The sequence below is a fragment of the Tyto alba genome, unplaced genomic scaffold (assembly GCF_018691265.1).
Source record: "Tyto alba isolate M040663 unplaced genomic scaffold, T.alba_DEE_v4.0 Super-Scaffold_22, whole genome shotgun sequence".
In the NCBI taxonomy this organism is placed as follows: Eukaryota; Metazoa; Chordata; class Aves; order Strigiformes; family Tytonidae; genus Tyto; species Tyto alba.
The window spans coordinates 27,658,226-27,678,135 of NW_024881296.1; the positions used below are offsets into that span (position 1 = coordinate 27,658,226).

At 41.3% G+C, this 19,910-nt stretch overlaps 1 protein-coding gene across 11 annotated transcripts in view; it reads left to right on the forward strand.

The window, feature by feature from the left end:
- The window catches only part of NHSL1 (NHS like 1), a 189,816-nt gene that overhangs the window by 162,125 nt on the left and 7,781 nt on the right, over positions 1–19,910 (forward strand). For 5 of the 11 annotated variants that reach the window (XM_042795951.1, XM_042795950.1, XM_032983098.2 and 2 more), the window contains 3 exons: positions 2,467–2,598; positions 12,482–15,916; positions 16,466–16,595. In XM_042795951.1, coding sequence (XP_042651885.1) covers positions 2,467–2,598; positions 12,482–15,916; positions 16,466–16,595 — 3,697 coding nt within the window. Of the gene's footprint in view, positions 1–2,466; positions 2,599–12,481; positions 15,917–16,465; positions 16,596–17,000; positions 17,053–19,910 lie in introns of all 11 variants that reach the window. The other 6 variants (XM_042795952.1, XM_042795953.1, XM_042795954.1 and 3 more) reach the window with 4 other exon arrangements.

The window sequence follows — 19,910 nt, forward strand, 5'->3', positions numbered from 1 at the left end:
GGAAGGGGTTGGGCTGAATTTTTCAGTGATGGCCAGTCTTTGCTTTTACATATCCTTGGGGTTAAAAGATGTATAATGGTGTCTGCTCTCGTGGGTTTTCCAGAACTAACTTTCTTTCCAGATGGAAGAGTCTGGTGATGGTGGAGGTGATCAGCGCCAGGCTGGATCCTGCAAAACATTTAAGCATTTGCTTGAGTCCAACTTGAGTGACTTCACTGAGATTTAAGCACATACTTAAATATTTTCGGTGAATCCAAGGAAACTGAGTAAACTGCATGAGCAAAAACCGAGTAAACTGTATAAGGAATACCTAGATGATTTGTTACAAACTTGTAACAGAAGGAGAAAAGTATCCTTAAATCTGTAAAATATACTTAATGTTAACACCAGTATTAAAAAAAAAAAAAAAAAAAAGACAATGAAAAAGGGAAAAGACAGACGTTCTGATTTTGCGTGTTGGAATTTAGTGAAGCTGCTACTTCAAAATTCTACAAATTTGTACAGTGGCTTTGAAAAAGCCTTTGTCTATCAAAAGCCTTTGAAGATGGATTGGTTGAGTTAGCTCTTGGGTAGCTTAGGGGAAGAAGTTACTGTTGATCAGCTGACACAGTAACATTTCCTCATGGTCATCCTGTTTGTGCTGTCTGTGGCTTCATGTAAAAGGCTCTCTCCTTGTTTGCACCCTCTACTTACCATTTTAATTTTATTCCAGGGCATTCAAAGGTGTATTTTAATTTCCTTGCAATTCACTGTCTCAGGCATAATTGTTGGCCTTTGAATGGATAAAGATATGTTCAGAGATGCAAAACTTTCTCCTTCAAATTCTTTGGATTTGTTATAATGTGGCTAGAATTATCATTATCCTGCATGGCAGGATTACCTAATGGTCCTGACCCTGACCCCGTAAGGGTCCTAATGTTCTAATAGTGGTCATGCCCCAGACAGTGGATAGACTGTCTCAATATTTCAGGACTTCTGCTAAGCCAGTGGGATCCATAGCTCTCAGTTTTATAGAACCCATGGGCTTCCCCCCGGCTTAATCTGCCCTGACTTCAATCAATCCAAAACTTTGATGAAATTGGCACTTCTTTGTAGCTGCAAGGATTCTGCTTAGCACAAGCGTGGCTGATGGGAGCACAAGGCTCCAGTCAAACAGAGTCAGAGTCTTTATATTTACAGTATGGTGAATGAAACTGCTATGTTTTTTCCTTGCATTTTCTCAAGTCCACATGCTATACTTTAATATATGACTGTATCTTTAACTGTTACAGAGGTAATGAGGTTTTCTATGCTATTTGCGTGACACACATCATACTGATGTGGAGTCAGCCAGGGATAATATTTATGACGTATTAGTTACTGTGCATTAATCACTTTTTAGAGGTAAATAATTTGGTCATCAAAATTTAAAAAAAAATGTGTACAAGGCAAAAAACATATACGTGTATGTCAAGCCTTTTCTTTATTTAAGTTTTAAATGGGTCATCTAAAGGACATTTAGCAGCACTTTAAAATGCTTTGACTTCTAAAGAATGGAATTTACATGTGAAATATGGGGGGTAATCAGATTTTTAGAAGTGACAGAGAATTAACTCAGTTTACAATTTATCGAGCATGTTTTATCTTGCTGCTAGTAAAATGGCCAAATTATAAACCTCTAAACAAAAGTGAATTCCTAAAGAAAAGCTGCTTAATGATAGTGGTGCTTCTGGGTCCCATTATGATACAGCACATGGTCATCATAAGGCTTTGTCTGGCAACATACTTACAAACACAGTTTTTCAGCTCTTGCCATTGTATATTTTTCTAATCATTTATAAAGTTTCAATTTTAAGCAGCTTCCACTCTGACTGAAATATTTATGAGACCACAAGATCAGTTTGATCTCTGCATGCTCCTTAGTACTTATTTGTATTCATGTTAAAAGATCACCAGCAGAAATGTGGTACACTTGACAGGTTCAGAGCAACTTGGAATGAAAAAGAAACGTCTTGTGTGATTTAATGATGGAGCTGTGCAAAGATGTAATAACTGTTGCCAATAGCAGGGTCTGTTCCTGCATAAACCATTGTCATCTTTCATTTTCATGAGCAGATTTGCTTTTTCTGCAGCTCATTGTTTTAAAATAAAACAACAAAACCACACAAAAAACCACAAAGGGCCAAACTAAAGCAAGGATTCTCTTCACTTTTCTGCAATTAGAGCTGCTCTCACCAGATCTGAACTGGGTTCAGGAAGTCAAAATTCCTTTTAAAACCTGCAGTACTGTGTAATGGATATGTGTCTAAAGCCTTACTGTGACGATTTGCCGTATCTTCCTTCAGTGTAAAACTTCATTGTAGGACCAAGCTAACATCATTTATTAATGCCTTTTTTTCCATTTCTACAACAAAACTAGTGGAAGAAAGCGCATGATGTCAGCGTGCTTGGAAGTAATGTTGCTTTGCTTGTTCTACCATGTATTAGGGGAGAATTTCGACCGCCAAGCCAGCATTCGGCGGTCTCTAATTTACACAGACACGGTGGTAAGACGGCCGAAGAAAGTCAAAAGGAGAAAGACTATTACAGGAATCCCTGACAACATACAAAAGGAGCTAGGTATGGCCATCAGAACTGTATTACATCCACTGTTCATTGTCACTGCTTATCATTACTCGACTAATAACATTACCAGTGCTCATGAAACCAATACAGTCTGATAGCCTATTACAGTTTCAAATACATGTGTGCCTCCTTGCCACCTTGTGCATCAGGAAATTAGGACCTTTTATCCATTAACTTCCATCTGTTGAAGGGAACAGGGTATTTGGAAAATGGTGTACTGGTGCAATGGGAATCTGCAGGGATGTAAGGTTTCTGGTCTTCAATGCTTTTCTGGAGATTTGTTCTACTCCTCCAGGATGTTCACTGAAGCAAAATGGACTTGGCCAGGCATTTTGACTTGCAAATAATTACTTAGTGGAGTAAACCAATTGATGGATGCCTTCCCAAATCTGCTGAGAGTTACATCAACAGTGAAAAACCCGTATATTTTCCAGTTCAGTTTAGACCTAATTGTCCCCTTAAGTATCAGTGTTGTTTGATTGGATATAATTTACATGGACTCATTAGGTATTTCATATATTCCAAAGGAAAAATGCCTACTCAATCCCATTTACACTACCTCAGGCTGTCTTCTTTCACAGTTAGTAGCATACATGATATTCAAAGTCTGAATTTTGGCAGACCTTTCAGACACTTTATGCAGAACTCTTTGATTTAAATCTAGTCATTTGTACTTATTTTTAAAAAAGATGTTTCAGTTTTTCCCAAATGATAACTTCACAGGTAAAGTTATGCTCTCCCTCCTTTTTTTTTTTTTTTCAGTAGAGGAAGAATTTATTTTAAAATAATCTGGCAAAACTTAATTGTAGGTGCTTTACATGTGGAATCGTCTCATATATTGACTATTTCAGTAAGTTTTACTACCTTACAGTTTGCTTCTCTTTTTTAATTACGCTTTCAATTTTTGGTACTTTGTCTAGATTTTTCAGAAGCAGAAACAAAAATATGTAACTTGTCTGGATGGGTTTGAAATGTCCTAGAGGGCCAGTGTTAGAGAAAGCTAAGAAACAAGCAAGTACATGAAAAGCAGTTTGTGAGTGGAACTGTGCTCCTTCAGCATCTATAATGAAACAGTGCCCTGCCAGGGGAATCCTCTGCCTCCAGAAAGAAAATTCAATTGTCCTAACCCTGTTAGGACAGCTAAAGTTAGGCAGCTTTAAGTTTTGTTGCCTTTGGATCTCACATAATGATTTTATTTCTAACTGCTGCTCTGAGATTTGTCCAAAACTGTCAGGTGTCTCTATCCATCTCTTCTTTTGGGATGGATGCGATTTTGTACCTGCCGTAGGGAACTGCTCATAGTGTGAGTTCCCTTCCTCCCTCTTCACTGCACATAGGGGGCCTTGCCATCTGGCAGGAGACACTTTCCAGACCTGGCGTCCTCCTGGGGGGCAAAATTTGAACTTGCTATTTCCTGAGAGAGAACGACACATTAATCAGCCTTACAGTCAACCATAAGCAAACTTGAGAGTTAAATAAAGTAGATTTGTTTTAACCAAACAAAGATCAAAGCTGAAAACAATTCTACATAAAACTTGAATATTGAATTATTCTTAACAAAAGATTCCCTTCTCCTGTTTGAGATCTCTGAGGCTAATCCCTCAGGATACCATGTTGACAGCTGGTTTGAGGAATAGCAGAGACAACTCTCGTCCTCTGTCATCTGTTCAGGATGGATACTTTTACATTCCTTTCTTCCATTTTAAACTGAATTGCTTTGCTCTTTGCCTAGAGCTGAGATTAAACGACTTGTGCTCCTTAAAAATGCTTGTGCCACTTAAATGCAAAACTGATACAGGACATTGCTTAAACTGTTCATTTTCAGAGTTGTTACAGTGGTTCTGAGTCTAGTGTGGTATTCTGAAAATGACACACATAGCAAGGTCATAGTTTTTGATGCAGATTATCTTTGACACATGTAGGACCTACCTCGAGGGCAGATAGCAGAGAGAAGCAGAACACAGCAGAACGATTTTTTTTCCGTGCTACTGTTTATCACTTGTTCGGGTTCCTGACGCTCTTTCAGGCACGTGGATTTTGAAATGGGTGACAACAGTACTTGAGTAGATGTGTGGAGAATGCCTCCTGCCAGCAGCCTTTCCAAAACTTCAAGGTTACATTTGTGACCACTTCAGATAGATGTTTAATGCTTGAAAACATGAACTGTAGTTTACCTGGTGGAATAAACTGAGAATGCAGTTGGCATCTATCTTAAAAAGAATTCTTCAATTAATATCTTAAAAGAAGTTTGTGGCTTTTGCTAATCTGTTTGCTAAGGGTGACATGTTTTATGGGCTTGATTTCGGTCTTTCATCTCTGTGCTGAGCACATTTCATGTTGCACTGCTTGAAGGTTTTCCTTGGCTCCTATTTTAACTTGTGGAAATTTCAGGGCTGGCAGTATCTCACTGTGGGAGCTCCTTCCGGACGGTTCCCAGGCCCACAACCGGCAGGCACGTAGGGCTTCAGCCATCTGCCCTACAGTGGAAGTTGTCTGAGGAGCTACATGTTACTTCCGTGGTGGTTGTATGTCATCCAGACAGCAAAATGTATGCCAGGAAAGCTCTCTTGATGGCGGTATCCATCCTGTTAGTGTATTGCTTTCTATCACTAGGAACAGCGTATACTTTGAAAGAGAACAGTTATCAGTGTCTTCATCTTATAGATGAGGAAACCAGTCATGCTGCAGTGAAGTGACTTAGCTGGAGTCACCCACCAGGCTACTGGCAAGGCTGAGAATAAATTAAGTATCCCCCATCTTTTTTCAGTGCTCCTTCTGCCTTTTCTCCTCTGTCACTCCCCAAATATTTCTGTAGCTGTCCATTCCCTATTTCTCTTACGCTGTCCCAAAACAAACAACAAGTTGTTTTAAAACATTCCTCAGCTCATTTGATCAGAACAAGGATCCGGACTAAACTCCAAATCAAGCAATTGCATTGTGCCTATTGACATTCTCCCTGTGGTTCCAGCTGAATAAATCTCTTTGTTTCTCCCCTAAAGCATTGCTGTGAATGGCTATAATATTTACACAAAGATTAAAATCCCTTGGTGCACCAAAGTTGCTGTGCACAGGCTAAATAACCAACACATACAGCAGATTCTTGTTACCTCTTGTTTATTCTTCAGAAGGAAGCAGAAACTTGAGAGAACCTCAAAGCTTCAACCAAGCTTGAATATTTTCATTTCTTGCGAGAGAGCCTGGAAGAACTTCTGCCAGCCAAGCTGCCGGGGTTCTCCCCTGGCTGCTTTTGGCTCTTTTGGCACAAAAAAGACCAAACAGAAGAGAAAGCCTGCACTGATTGCTGGCCTGAGCTCAGCAGTTGTGGTACCCTCATAGAGTTTAGCCAAATGTGCTGAAAGGAGTCATTAACTGCACCCACGAGGCATGTGCAGAAAGTATCTTTAAACATTCCTGCTTTTGGGTGTTGTAATACTGTCATGTTTTCACAGGTGTCTTCCAGTGATGAACCAGTCTCTGCATAGACTGGAAACTTCTGCGTCAAAAATTCTGCGTAAATAAAATGTGATAGATGGGATTCTGAGACAAAATAAGAATATGAGATGCCTGCCAGTTTAGAGATGCCAGTTATTTTCTGAACAGTTATTTTTTAACAGCAGGACCCCCTCAGCACTATTTAGCAGAGTGACACCAAAGTGAGAAGGCAAAGCATTCCTCTCTTTGCCAAACACAGCAATGAAAAAATGAGTTTTGCATACCTCTGAATTACCATAATTGTCTTACAGAACATAAATATTATATATGTATTTAATGGAGTCAATGTTGGATCAAAACCGCAACAGGGGCAAGAAACTTTGAGACGATGTTTTACTTCCAGTTTCTGTGCTCTCAGTTTCTCTGCTCTGTGTCACCATTATCTATCTCCTCTAGCTTTCTTTTTCAGGTGGCACCTTATATGCAAACTGCTGTGCTCCCCTCAGGTGGCAGGATGATTCCCAAACAGAAGTGTGGTAGAGATGAGCAGCTTTCTGAGAGAACCTGTTGCAGGCCTTGTTCATTTCTTGGCTCTTGGTTATCTTCAGCTTCCTTCACACATTCCAATTCTCCAGATGAAATAAAGGCAGAGAAACACCTTCACATTTCCATGGTCCCTTTTCTGTGTCAGTGCTCTAGGGTACAGCTCAGACTAACTTTCTTTTTATGAAGGTACCAAGTTACCTGGTTGCGAGTGTTTCTCCAGAGCTTTGCATTGGTGTAGTCCCAGGCACCGATGGACAGCTTCTGGTGTCCTGGACTCCCTCCCTGTCTTGCAAGAAGATCAGATCCCAGACCTGAGTATCAGTTCCACCACAGGTCATCTTTCAAATAAACACACCTCACCAAAGGTATGAGAGAGGAGAGGAAACCATCTTCAAGTTTTCCACCTTTTGATTTCTTCTTCTGCTAGGCATTTTGCTTTTCTTTAATCAAACAGAAAGTCTCTGTCCTCTTTTGTTTTTCAAAAAATGTCTTCTAATTTTATTCTTTGTGTGCCCTTTCTTTGAATTATTTCAATACTTTTTCTTCCACCTTAAGGTACAATTCGGGGTCTTGATGGCTCTGTGATTTTTTTCCCCTGTCTGCTTTTTTTTTTGGCTTCCTAACCAGAGGGTTCAGAGGGTCATAATGCCCTCACTTGCTTTTCTTCAGCTTATTTTCCTGCCTCCCATTTTCAGTAGCTCACAATGAGTTGTCAGGCTATAGGATCTCCTGTCAGTCATCAGGATGGATATGACTGACACCTGAACTGTCAGTCCCTCATTTGCTTTCTTGTAGCCCAGTTCAGGCCCCTTGTTGGTACCAGCTGGTGTCTCAGGTATCATTTTGGACTGTTGAAGCATCTTCTTTGACATGCCTTAGAGGAAACAATTCCATCTTGGCAACACAGGGGCACATAAGTCCTTCTGATCTTTGGGAACTCAACTGTTCTATTGAAGACTCCTCTTAATTGATATTCTTTTCCAGTTATTCCCTTCGGCACTAGCAATTGTTCAGGTTATAGGTCCCACAGGTAAGAAGAGTCCCAGATATCCAGTGGTCCTGCAGAAATGCCATGCAACAAGTACCCAGCTGTTCAAGCCAAGTAATTCTGCATCTGCTTCAAGTTACAACTTCACCAGTCTTTGGAGAGAATATCTCTTTCAGAGACATTGTGCCTTTTCACTGTTACTGGTTTTATAGCTGTAGTTCCTCAACATTGTACATTTCAAGTACTATTCATCCAGAGTGCAGGGTGTTACAAAGTACGTATCATCTGCTTTTTGATAATGAGGGATGAAAGACAGAGGTGCCACGAATATAATCTTTACCAGAGGCCATTCAGTTAGTGATATGAACAGAATCAAGAAAACTTAAATTCCCTGTATTTTCATCAAAACTCTCCATTTCAGGGTGGCAGTCATATATGCAAGGATTCAAGAAATTTTTTAGCTGACAGTACTGAAAAGTATTGCAAGATTCTTTGTAATATTTTTCTCCTCTTTGAGAGATTACAGATGCTTCATGGAGCACAGTGAAAATTCTTTAAAATTACCATAAGCCTGATATACTTGTCTGTTTCTGGTTGAGTTTCTATTAAAAATCGTTTGGTATTTAAGTACTAGGGTAAAATAGATGAAGAATCTCTGGAGTTTTTTGTAGCACTGGAAGTTGTGGTATCTGCATAGTGACTTGGCTGGGTCACCAGGTTTGGAGGAGGATTGCTAGGTGGGGCATGAGAAGATGAAAGCAACAGATCTTAGGAATGTGCCTGCGGCACAAGAGAAGTGCTCATAGAATTGATTAGTCAGAAGTAGTTTGGGAAGAGAGATTACTTCTATATACTAGTTGAAACAAGCATGTTCTTTTTGATATCAACACACATACTTCTAGTCCTCTCAAATCCTTAGTTTTCTATGTTAATTTCAATGCAGAGGCCCTTTCTGGTGACTGCAGTAAGCTGCTGGTACCACCAGATGGGCCAGAGTCACAGGGAGATAGGCAGTCATCTAATAGCTGGTACCTGGCCCTGGGGATTACATGCAGGTGCTTCCTTTTCTCCATCAAATTCAGTCAGTCTCAATCCCTGTCATCTCTAATGAACAACACCAGTAACTACCAGAGTCAGGGAAAACTGGTGTAACCTGTATATGCCTTTCTTGGATCAAGCACTTGAAGCTAAGTTATGCATTTGAACCTCTTCTCTGTGCTTCCATGGAAGAGTTGTTAAATATGTTGCGTGTTTTACTTGTTCCAGATAGTGGGTGTTCTTTGCTTGCTGCTGGAGTCTACACTGAACATGTGTACTAGGGAAGAGCGTTTGCCCCGTGAGGTACTTCCAGCATTTTCAGCGTAGCAAGAAGTAGGGTAATAAAGAAAGGAGTGTAGATACAGGTCTCCTGTGCTGGACCCAACACGGGCTGCAGAGCTACTGGACACGGGGTAATACAAAATGCAGATGAGATGATTATTAATTAATTTCAGCCACATTTATCATACCACCAAATTGCAGCCACTTCTGACTTCATAACATTAGAGCATCTGTAACCTGATGTCCGGTTCTTCAATAATTTTTGTTGCTGTCTTTTCAGACATTGCCCCAGCAACTAGATGGACTTATGGATGGTATTCTTCAAAAGCTCTGATTCAGTTCCAGAATTTTGGTGTTGCAGAAATCTTGTAACTTCTGACTGCTATTTGTTTAAGTAGAGGTTTTCTGGGAGACAAAGCACTTTCAATGTAATAGCCAATAAAAAGTTTGAACTGTTCCTTAAAATTGGATTGTTCACCTTCTAGCTGCACTACCAGCAAAGGCAGTTTGATTTTAAGGATTTTTGAAAACCCTTGCTTTTCAGTGTTACTCTGGAAATGGGTGAGGGTTTTACAGTGCATTTGTAAACTGCAAACAAAATACTCCTCACTACCCTTCTCTGAATTCCACCAAAATCTTAAAACCTTCAACATTTTAAGAGAATACCTGAGTCTTAAATGTTCCTTTGGTTGTTTTTTTGAACCATTTTCCCTGTAGATTTCTGTTGAGCCTCTTCAGGAAATGGAACTGTAAAAAGAGCAATTGTTATATTATAAAGGGCAAGTAAATCCTCACAGCTTTTCATGAGATTGCGCATACATGTAAAGCCAAAACCAAAGCTGAAGTAATTTCAAAATATGCTGCGTTTCTACAAAAAGTATTTAAAACTTCAAAGTCATGTTCTTATAATAGCAACAGCCGAGAAAAGTCCCTTCCCTGAAAGTATCCCATACAATGACTGAAGGATGTAGCCTTGTAGTTTATACTTCTGAGACTGGGCTGTCTTGCCCCCTCTGAACCCTGTATTTAATTAGGCTCTGAAGCATTCTAACTACAAGAGACCTTGCACTGGTGCAAAGACCTGCCCTGACGGGCTTCCATGCAGGATCGAGGTTGTAAAGTTTTACTGCTGTTGGGTCAATATATAGAGTTTCCATGAGCATATTAGGCTGGGCCCTAAGTCGCATCTATCGTAATAACAAACACGGGGTTAGCACTGATGCTCAGCATCATCCTGCGGCTGTTCATGCTGCCCTCTCAGCCGCGTGCCCCTCCAGCACTGCGCTGGCTGGGGCCTCTGACTGGGCATGGGAGCTGTTCCCCCGGCCATTTCAGTACAGCCATCCTTGGCCTCTTTTATTTAGTGGTGCAGACATAGCACAGAGGTTTAAATTTGTATTTTGGACATTGCTGTGTGTTTGCCATAAACAGCGTGTCCCAGAAAAGCATTCTAGCACCCCTGGTTTTGGAAGGAGGGGAGGTGAGGTTAGCAAGTCCAGCATCGTTCCACTTCGCCATTTATCTTCCCTAGCAGCAATGTTTTAAACAAGCATAAACCATCCATCTGCGTTAGATTGCTTGTGAAATACAGTGTGTTTAGCTTCCTTTGTGAATGCAAACATACTGCATACTGAAATGAGGTACTCTCAGCCTCAGGTCAGTATGTGACAGTATTAGATACTTGCCGTAGTGCTCACAGCTTCATTCTCCACCAGCCCCATCCTTCTGGCTCGTGTGTGTGTATTTATGTGTGGGGGTGTATTTCACAGTGGTAAGAAAGAAGAAAAATACCCCATCTATTTGGTTATTTATATAACATAGTACACAGACTTTTATTACTGGATGTTTTTAATTGTCTAACAGTTGCCATCAGTGATGTCATGGTTCCAGAAACATTTGTAATGTCTACTTTGATGTGTTTTTCTCTCTTAAGCAAAGGGGGGGACACTGATTCTGTAGAAAAGCTACACATGGAAAGCAAAATTAAATTATTTTTCTTACTGTACAGTTCTTAATAACTGTGTACAGAATATGCAAATACCTCTCTTGGTTGGCTGCAGTAGCCCATCTGTTCTGACAGTATCTCATATTAGATTATCCAAGATGTTTGCCAGCATCTGAGTATCTAGGTTTGCTGCAACCCTCTACCAGAAGCAGAAAGAGGCTACATTTTCATAAGAGCAAGAGATCTACACAAAGCAAACTAAATAGGCTTCAAGCTTCTAAAAGACTACTTATGTGCCTGGGGAAAAGAAGTAAACAATCTTCTTGTGTGTGCTGTTTTCACAGTAGCTTTTTTAGAGCCCTCTTTTTCTTATCCTAAATGCCTCTTTTGCCTGCCAAAAATAAGGTTAATTAAATGTCCTTTCAAGTGGTGTTTAAAGCTGCATGATAAGAACACCTATCCTCCTAATCCAGTTCCATATAGTAAATATGAAAGGAGAACAGTCCTATCAGGCGTGCTACTTCATCGCTCCTGGGACTAGCTAAGGCGGAGACTTGAAATAACCAGTTTTCCCCGCAGTGACATATGCAGCATCCTTACAAGCATCCCTAGCAGCATGCTTGCCTCTCGTGTCTGCTATTTATACAGTAATGCAACTGAATTGAAAAGCAACAGCCTTACACTGACTAATTTTAAAGCAGTGCTCTGGTTTGTAATTTTAAAAGGCAGCTACCAATAATAATGTAAATTTAAAAGAATCATAGAGTCCTTTCTACTGACCCAATGATGACTGTATTTTGAACTAAAACTGTTTTTCCATTGTCCTCAAAGGTCTTTTTTATGCCAATATATGATTATTACTTCTCTAAAAAAAGTAGATATTTTTTATTTCCTGACGGTGCTGAGGATGAGACGACCATCACTTCTAGCCATTTATTTTCCCCATTTCTTAGATTTTTTTCCTCTATGATAAATAGAAAGTAGATGTATGGAGAAATGTCATTTAACCTTTTTCTTTGCAGTGTTGGATAATGTCTTTGTATAAATGGTGTTATGGCACATGGATTATTTGTGGTAAAACAATGCATGTTTCAATGTGTTAGCCTCCTTTCAGGCGAACTGCAAGACTTGGAGAGCTATTCGTGTGTCCTGAAATTTTTTTTCTGAAGTGTAATGCTTTTAAAAAGCAGATCTGATTATTCACATTAGTCTCCACATTTCCTTCCCCTTTTCTTTATTGCATGAGGCATTAGCATGGAAACACACTTCACGTTTCTCAGGCTTTTGTCTGTTCCTGCTGCTTTGCCTACTGGAAGTAAAACAGTGCTACTTGGTTTCTGACATAACTGATTACTATGGAAATTATTACCGTGTCATAAACAGAGGATTTCATGTGTCGAATGTGCAGCAGGAACATAGATGATTCTATAAGCAGAAGGTTCCCAGTAGTAAGGAAAAAGGGAAGAGAAATGCAGAAAACACACGATGCCTGTGCAAAATCCATTGTTGCAGATTCTTTCTTCAGAAGGCATAACCTGCAAGAGCATGGGGATCGAGCAGTTCGCTGGGGTTTTTTGTTTTTAAATGCATAAGAAGATAAATGTAAATTTGTGCTTCAAGAAATAATTATTTTATTTTGACTCTAGCAGTTGGCACTGGCCAGAATGATTTCCGAGGGCATTCGATGTATGTCCCAGATCACTGTTCCACACTAGGGAGACTAGACAGCTATCGCTCTGCTATGCAGCGCTCTGAAACCAAGGACACCAGCTGCCAGACGGAGGAAGTTAAAGTTGTACCCCCTTCAATGAGAAGAATACGGGCACAGAAAGGACAAGGCATTGCAGCCCAGATGTCTCAGTTCTCCAGCTCATCTGGAAACATGTCAGTGATGAGTGATTCTGCTGCAGTTATATTTGCTTCTCGCCAAAATAGCGACATAGGTTTTCACAGCTTGCCTCGGGCTGGTGCAAGAGTGTCTCTGCAGTCCCTAGAGCAGACACAGAGCATCTCTAGGCAGACAGAAGACATCGCTGGCACTTTACCCCACCAGATAAGTAATTTGCAAGTGGATGATAGTGTTGTGCATCTGAGGAATAATGCCACAGCAGGGACTCTGTCAAGGCCAAAGTCTCAAGAGGTGAGAAGCTATGACAGCGAAAAGTCCGCAAGCCCAGCATGTGTGGTGTCTCCTCATGCCACCTACTCAACGAGCATCATACCCAATGCAACACTGTCATCCTCCTCAGAAGTCATCGTTATTCATACTGCCCAGAGTGTTGGATCGTTGGATAGTAAAATTACCGGCTCCACTGCCTACCCAAAGCCAAGAGACAATCCCGTTGCCAGCAGTGCAGTAAGTGGGAAAGAAGATCACCATTCTTCAAGCGGTAACTGGAGTGAGAGTAGCTCCACACGTCACTCGCAGACTTCAGATACCATCCCATCTAATACTGTCATGATGCTTTCTCTTGATGACTCTGCTGTCTCTCTTAGCACTCCTGGAAATACAGAGGCTGGCTCTCAGAGCATGAGCTACAGCTGTAGGAACAACCTTGCTTTACCAAACCCTTCACAGGACAGTGATGGTAGGAGTGAATCTAGCTATTCAGGGGAGCGAGCACAAGCAGCAGTGAACAGCACAGAAAATTGGCTGTACAAGTCTGCAGAAAACAGTGAGACTCCTTCACACAAGGTGGCTTGTACTACACCAGGCTGTGCCACTCCCGGTAGCAACCTGAGCAGCAGCAGTCTGGAGAGGACTTCGGTCAGGGAAGATTCTACTTCTCTGTATTCTGTGGACCACGATGGTTGTTACGGTTCCATGTATATGGACTCCGGACTGCAGTCAGAGTCATTGCCATGCAATAGTACCAATGGCTTTGGGAACCCCAGAGACAGCGTGATAAATGTCTTTGAAGGAAAGGAGAAGAAACAGGATGACCAGTCAGGCCAGAGTGACAAATCCCTTGCAAGAAACATCTCTCTGAAAAAGGCAAAGAAACCTCCTTTGCCACCATGCAGAACAGACTCACTCAGAAGGATGCCCAAGAAAAAAGCCCAGTCCAATGGGCAGGTACTTGATGAAACCCTCATTGCCACCCTCCAGCATTCTCTGCAGTTGAATCTCAAGTGCAAAAATGGCAGCTCCCCATCCCAGAGTCCCTGCAGTGATTATGAGGATCCCTGGGTGTTGCGCTCCCGCAGCCAAAGCTCGGTCAGCGCAAGCAGCAGCATGATGTCCACCACTGCTCCAAACCTGTACTCCATCTGCACAGTCACTCCCTCTCAGAGTGAAACAAGTAGCATCAAGTCTGAGTATGCTGACCAGTGGGGTTATTACAGCGACTATGCCGCAGTGACAGATGACCAGGTAAAATCCCCAGTGACCCATTCTGCCAGTACATCATCTGCTCTCAGCGATTGCAGCATCAGCCACTTCAGTGATGGCTCAAGGGCTTCTGTGCCACAAGTGCCCAGTGGATTGGCCAAACCAAAGAGCACTTCTCCGGAAAAATCCCACCGAGTCACATCGCCATCGAGTGGGTACTCCAGCCAGTCCAACACACCCACTGCGCTTACTCCAGTGCCTGTATTTTTAAAATCTTCATCATCAGGAAATGGGAAATCTAAGATGAAGCCTAAAGTGCCTGAAAGGAAATCCTCTCTTCTGTCTTCGGTCTCCATGTCTTCATCCTCCACTTCTCTTTCTTCAAATACATCTACTGAAGGGAGTGTGAGTGTGAAGAAATTGGACCCTGCCCTGAGTGCTCCTCCGGATTCTGGTGCACCTCCTCCACCACCTCCTCTTCCAACACCTCCTCCACATTGTCCCGAACTTTCTCCTCCTCCTCCTCCTCCTCCTCCTCCTCCTCCTCCTCCAGCAGAAGTCATGGACCTGTCGCCATTTCCAGCCTCTCCCACGTTCCCCCCTCCTCCACCAGAAGCTGATGTAAATTCTTCCTTTGCCCAGACTGTCCCGTGGTTTCCACAAGAAGCCTCCATCAGTTCGTTCTCTTCCCCTGTTCCTCCTCCTACTTTCCCCTTAGCTGTCCCACCACCAGCACCACCTCTTGATCCCAAACTAACAAAAGGTGCGACAATATACCCACAGTATTCTTTTAAGAAACGTAACCAGGAAGAATCTTGCTACAGTCCAGTGAAACAGCCGCTCAACAAACAAGACGCGAGACCTGTGATGCCCGCAGTAACTACCAAAGCATTGCAAATGGTGCAGCTGAGGTCTGTGAAAAAAGCGACAGAAGGTGAACCATCACCTGAATCTGCTTCTGAAACCACCTCTCAGGAAAAGGGTACTGGAAATACGTCGTTGCAGTCTTCCCTACAGCCATCTTTCTCACTAAGACTCAGTAGCAGCCTAGGCGAAGAGGAAATGAAAACTCAAGGCACTTCATTTAAAACCTCAGTTCAAACATTGGCTCGGGGTTCTCCTCTTGTTCTCTCCGATCACATACCTGCACTTGACAGTGATCAAAGGCCTCCAAGTGCAGTAGGTCTGAACAAGCCTTTTGAAGGTGAGGCACTGGGGACAGCTACTGAAGACACACCCGGGTCTTCAGTACAGAGTGAAGACCTCCATTCTGGCATGTCACTTCAGGGGTCACCAGCATCTCCCAACAAGACTCAGGTCATATTGCCAAGCAAGAAACCACCTCCTATTTCAAAGAAACCCAAACTGTTCCTTGTTGTGCCACCTCCACAGTTAGATCTTACAGTGGAGAAAACAGCTGAAGTGAGTGATACTGTCAGAAGCACATCAAGCCCAACTCGGAGAGACGCTGTGCTTGCACACTGCGAGGAGGCGAGAAATTGTCTTACAGATGGACTCAGTTCTAGCGAGATGGACTCTGGCAGCCTGGTTCCTGAGGGAGGAGCTGCCGGATTCACCTTCTCTGAGACAGTGGGAGCTAATGCCTTTGTGGTACAGTCTGCTGCATCACCAGTTCAAGAAGAACCCAGGCAGGAGGAGCAGTCTGCTTTTGATGAGGGAAGCAGTTCAGGCAGCAGCCAAGACAGCGGCAGTAACACTGACGGGCACCTCTCTCAGGAGAACGAAAGCGGTGAGTCTCTTTTCTCTAACTCTTCCTCAGTTACCCTGGTAGCTATTTTAAAGAAGGTGGGGAGCGAGAATAGCAATCCTGGCATTCAGGTGGGCTTTTATAGAGAAAAGAATCTTTTGTGATAGTTGTAGCTAAAAGCCTAAAGAAAGTTGCAGGGATCTTATTAATACTTTATGAGATTTCTTATAATTCCTTTCTGACTTCTCATTATTGCAAACATGGAAAGAAATGGATGGCTTATTTGGCTCTGCTAGGATTAAAACATGCTCTGAAAACATGGTTAGCTTTGTTAATTTTGATTTTGCATTTTAGTGGAAACCATACAAATTTTCTTTCAGTATTGTTCTCCGCCTGTGTGTGTGAGCCAGCAGAGGCATTTCGTGCTCTGCAGTTTCATAAGCAAGCGTCGTTCTGAAATCACAATAATGACAATGGTGCACTCAGTCTCTTGGGTGCTTTGCCTTAGAGGCAGCAAGGGCTCGTTTCAGGATTATATTCCTGTTGGGTTCCCATGATAGACTGACAGTCTTGTTCATTCTCTCTGCGTAGTGGAGGTATTTGAATCGGATACAGCAAATAGTTCATTCCTGTCGAGCAATAGTTATGGGGAAGAGACGGATGGAGTGGGAACACCAGCAAGACCAAGGACTACTGAGGATCTTTTCGCAGCCATTCACAGGTACTGCAGAAATTGCCTTTCCCATGCTGTCAGGTCCGGTAGTTTTCTCAAAAATTAATTAACGTTTTCCTAAAACACCCAATTACAACAGTTGTTGCTTTAACAGCAAGCACACATTTATCAACTTTCTACTAAGGCTATATATGAAAAAGATAAGGAAAAGAACTTGTGTCGTACTGTTTTACAAATATATTTAGTCCATTTTGAACTAAAAGCTACCAGATTAAATCAATGTAGATTATATTATAAATATCCTGCCCCTTAAAATACCAAGTTAAATCTAGTATTTATTGTACTGTTCTCAATCTGCCATATTAACTCTACTGTTGCTTTTTCTGTGTATCTTTTTGTTTTCATTCTCCTTCTCCGTTTCTTTTTACTCTCTTCGCTGCTTATATGGTGCAGTTTGGGACAGAGGCTCAACGCTAATGCTTCATGGCAAGCGTGGCTGAAACTGGCAAGTAACGCAACATGTCAGTCATATGGCAAAACATATGGCAAACGCTGGATTATTGTTTGCCATAATCCAGCCTGAGGTCGGGTGTTTTGTGTCAAACTGGTTCATGAATGAAATGTGCGATACTGGCTCTATTATTAATGACATTATTCATTTCCCTTAAAAAAAATATCATCCTGAATAGGCAACTAGATTTTGTGCTGTTCCTGTTAGGTTGCAAAAAATAAATACAACAAAATAAAAATAACTTAAAACCACAAAATGAAATTTTTGTGTGCACCATTTAAACAGTACACACAGAAGACCATTACCACTCTCTGAACTACTGAGCTTGCTTTTAGACTAGAAACAATGTAGTGGTAGTGCCATCTTGTGGCTTTGTCTTTTACTTCAAAATGTAGAGAGGCTTAACTGGTGACAGGAGGTGCTTGGCAGCATCAGTATAGGTTTATCTAGGTGTTCAGCCAGTTTGCGCATCTGTGCATGAGTTCTGCATCAGGAGTACTGAGGGACAGGAAAAGCCTCTTGTGAGAATGTGGCTGGGAGTGGGGAAACTGCAGCACTCGGGATGCAAATGCTATTTTTTCATTTTTGAAATGATTCTGTTTTAGATGTTACAAAAATTACATATACATGATACTGACTTTTTATAAATTACGGTTACCCCTTAGGACTTGGTCTGTAGGAGCTGTTCTAAAAAAGGTCTGTTGCATTCATGTTGCATGGTGCTCGCTAGGACTGCGACAAATCTGTTTTTAGAATGAAATATTCTGGCCAGTAGCATTTTTCCATTATGTATGCAGATAGAGAGTGGATCTCTGTGTGTATGCACGTACGTGTAATTCATGAGTTTATGGGGAAATGGACAATGGAACTGGATGTGACATAGTTAAAACTGCTTGACACATTTGTTATTAAGACCTTGCTTTTGCTGGCTTTAGACTTGAACCACTATCTTCCTTGGTTGTTAATTAATAAAAAACATTTTGGTTTTCCCCCACTATTTCTAAAAGGTATTATTTCAGCAATTGGCACTCTTGAATATGTGCTTTGGAGTAAGACAAGAAATTTAGTGATTATATGTGTTAAGGGCAGGAAGAACAATCTCAGTTTAAGTTGCAGTTTTGTTTCAATGTACACTCTATATCTGTCTGAAAAGCCACCAAAACCAAATTTGGTTCTTAAGTTTCTGCCATAATTCATACATGCCGAGAAAAGCTGGTTAGGTGCTGACAGCAAACTGACTGCTCTGCACTGCATTCATGGTCGCACTGAATTACTTCAAGCCAGGGTAACTAAGTTTTTCCCTGCAGATCTTTGCAATTGACTTCTGCTTTCTGTTTATTTGGAATTTCATTTGGGTTCTGGCAGGAGTACAAGCCCAGCCCTGCAGTGCTTAAAGATACATGTAGGCAGCCAAAACCCTAATGAAGGGAAATTTTTCCTGTAACTAATACACGCACATATTTGCATAGAGACTCACAGGGCATCCAAGCACCAAATTCACTTGCTGCCTATGGTACTGACACACGGTTAAATCTAGGCAAGGTTCTTATGTTTGCCACTACAGAAGTCATCATTTTATCCCTATTCTGTCTTCTGGTGTCCATTCATCCTCAGGCCAAATGGATGTTGGTATTACATTCTTCTTCCAGAAAGGTGGATGGAAGCAGCAGCTGCTGAAAATTACAGTGATCTATGCCTAAACTTCACCACTTAAGAGAGACAGGATTACTCCAAAGGCTTGGCAGAACTTAAGGCAGTGCCTGTTGCTGCCACCTACTCAGCTGATGGATCCTGCTACTTTGTTTTCTTGGCTTTTTATTAAGAATAAGCTGCAATGCACGAAGACATTTGAGCTTGCCATGGCAAAATGTCAAGGCCTTTAAGAAACTACAGCTAAAGAGCATGTTAAGTAGAAACCTGTAGTAGAATGGTCTGTATTGAAAACATTCTTGATAAAAATTAATATGGAATTATAGCCTGATAATCTTGTATTTGTAACAAGTCTACTGACTTGTTTTAAACTTTTGCCCAAATAGCATATGTATATTTAGCCTTTATAGAATCTTTTTGAATTAATTCTTGTTTACTCTGCAAAGAAGCAAAGCTGCTTTGCTGTAGATGCCAGGCGTGTAATACATTTCTCTCTTTAAGATTTCTAATAATGTGAAAATGGGGCAATAGAAGTCCAGTTTCTGCTTATTCCTGGTTCCATGATTGTTTCTTAATTTTGTTTTTGGTATCCCTGCACTTTACATTTCAGTTAAAAAAAACCCCACTCTGCCCTTTCATTTGGAAAGATAACTTTCATGTCAGGAAGTTTGTCTCTCCTTCACTTATTTAGTCAAAGAGTTGTAATGACGGAGCACCAACAGAACTGTGAATTTTGTCTGTGTGTCTTAATAGAAGCTGGAAAACTCAGTTTTCACTATTCATTCAATGTTTGGGTTGGGGAGGGGATTTTTTTGTTTTGTTTTTTTTAAATCATTCAATCCTGAATGGTTGCGTGTGACTCCCTTTACTCCACCTTAAAACCAGCAGCAGTACATTGCAATATCCTTTTCTAAAGGCAAGTGCACTAAACTACACATCTCATTCTTCAGAGAACATCAAATGAAATAATAAACCAAAACAGAACAACCCGACATGCTCTGGATGGCATATTTTTAATCAAGTCCCCACGCTAACAGACAAATGGCATTGAGTATAAACTTTATAATGCATTAGTCTTAGCAGTTGAATACTGACTCCAGAAAACCTGATTTGCTGAAGTGTTTTGGACATCAGTATTGCTGGTTTTGGTAGTCTCATTGTTCCGGACTTACAGAAAAAGAACAATAAACTTAGGTTATACC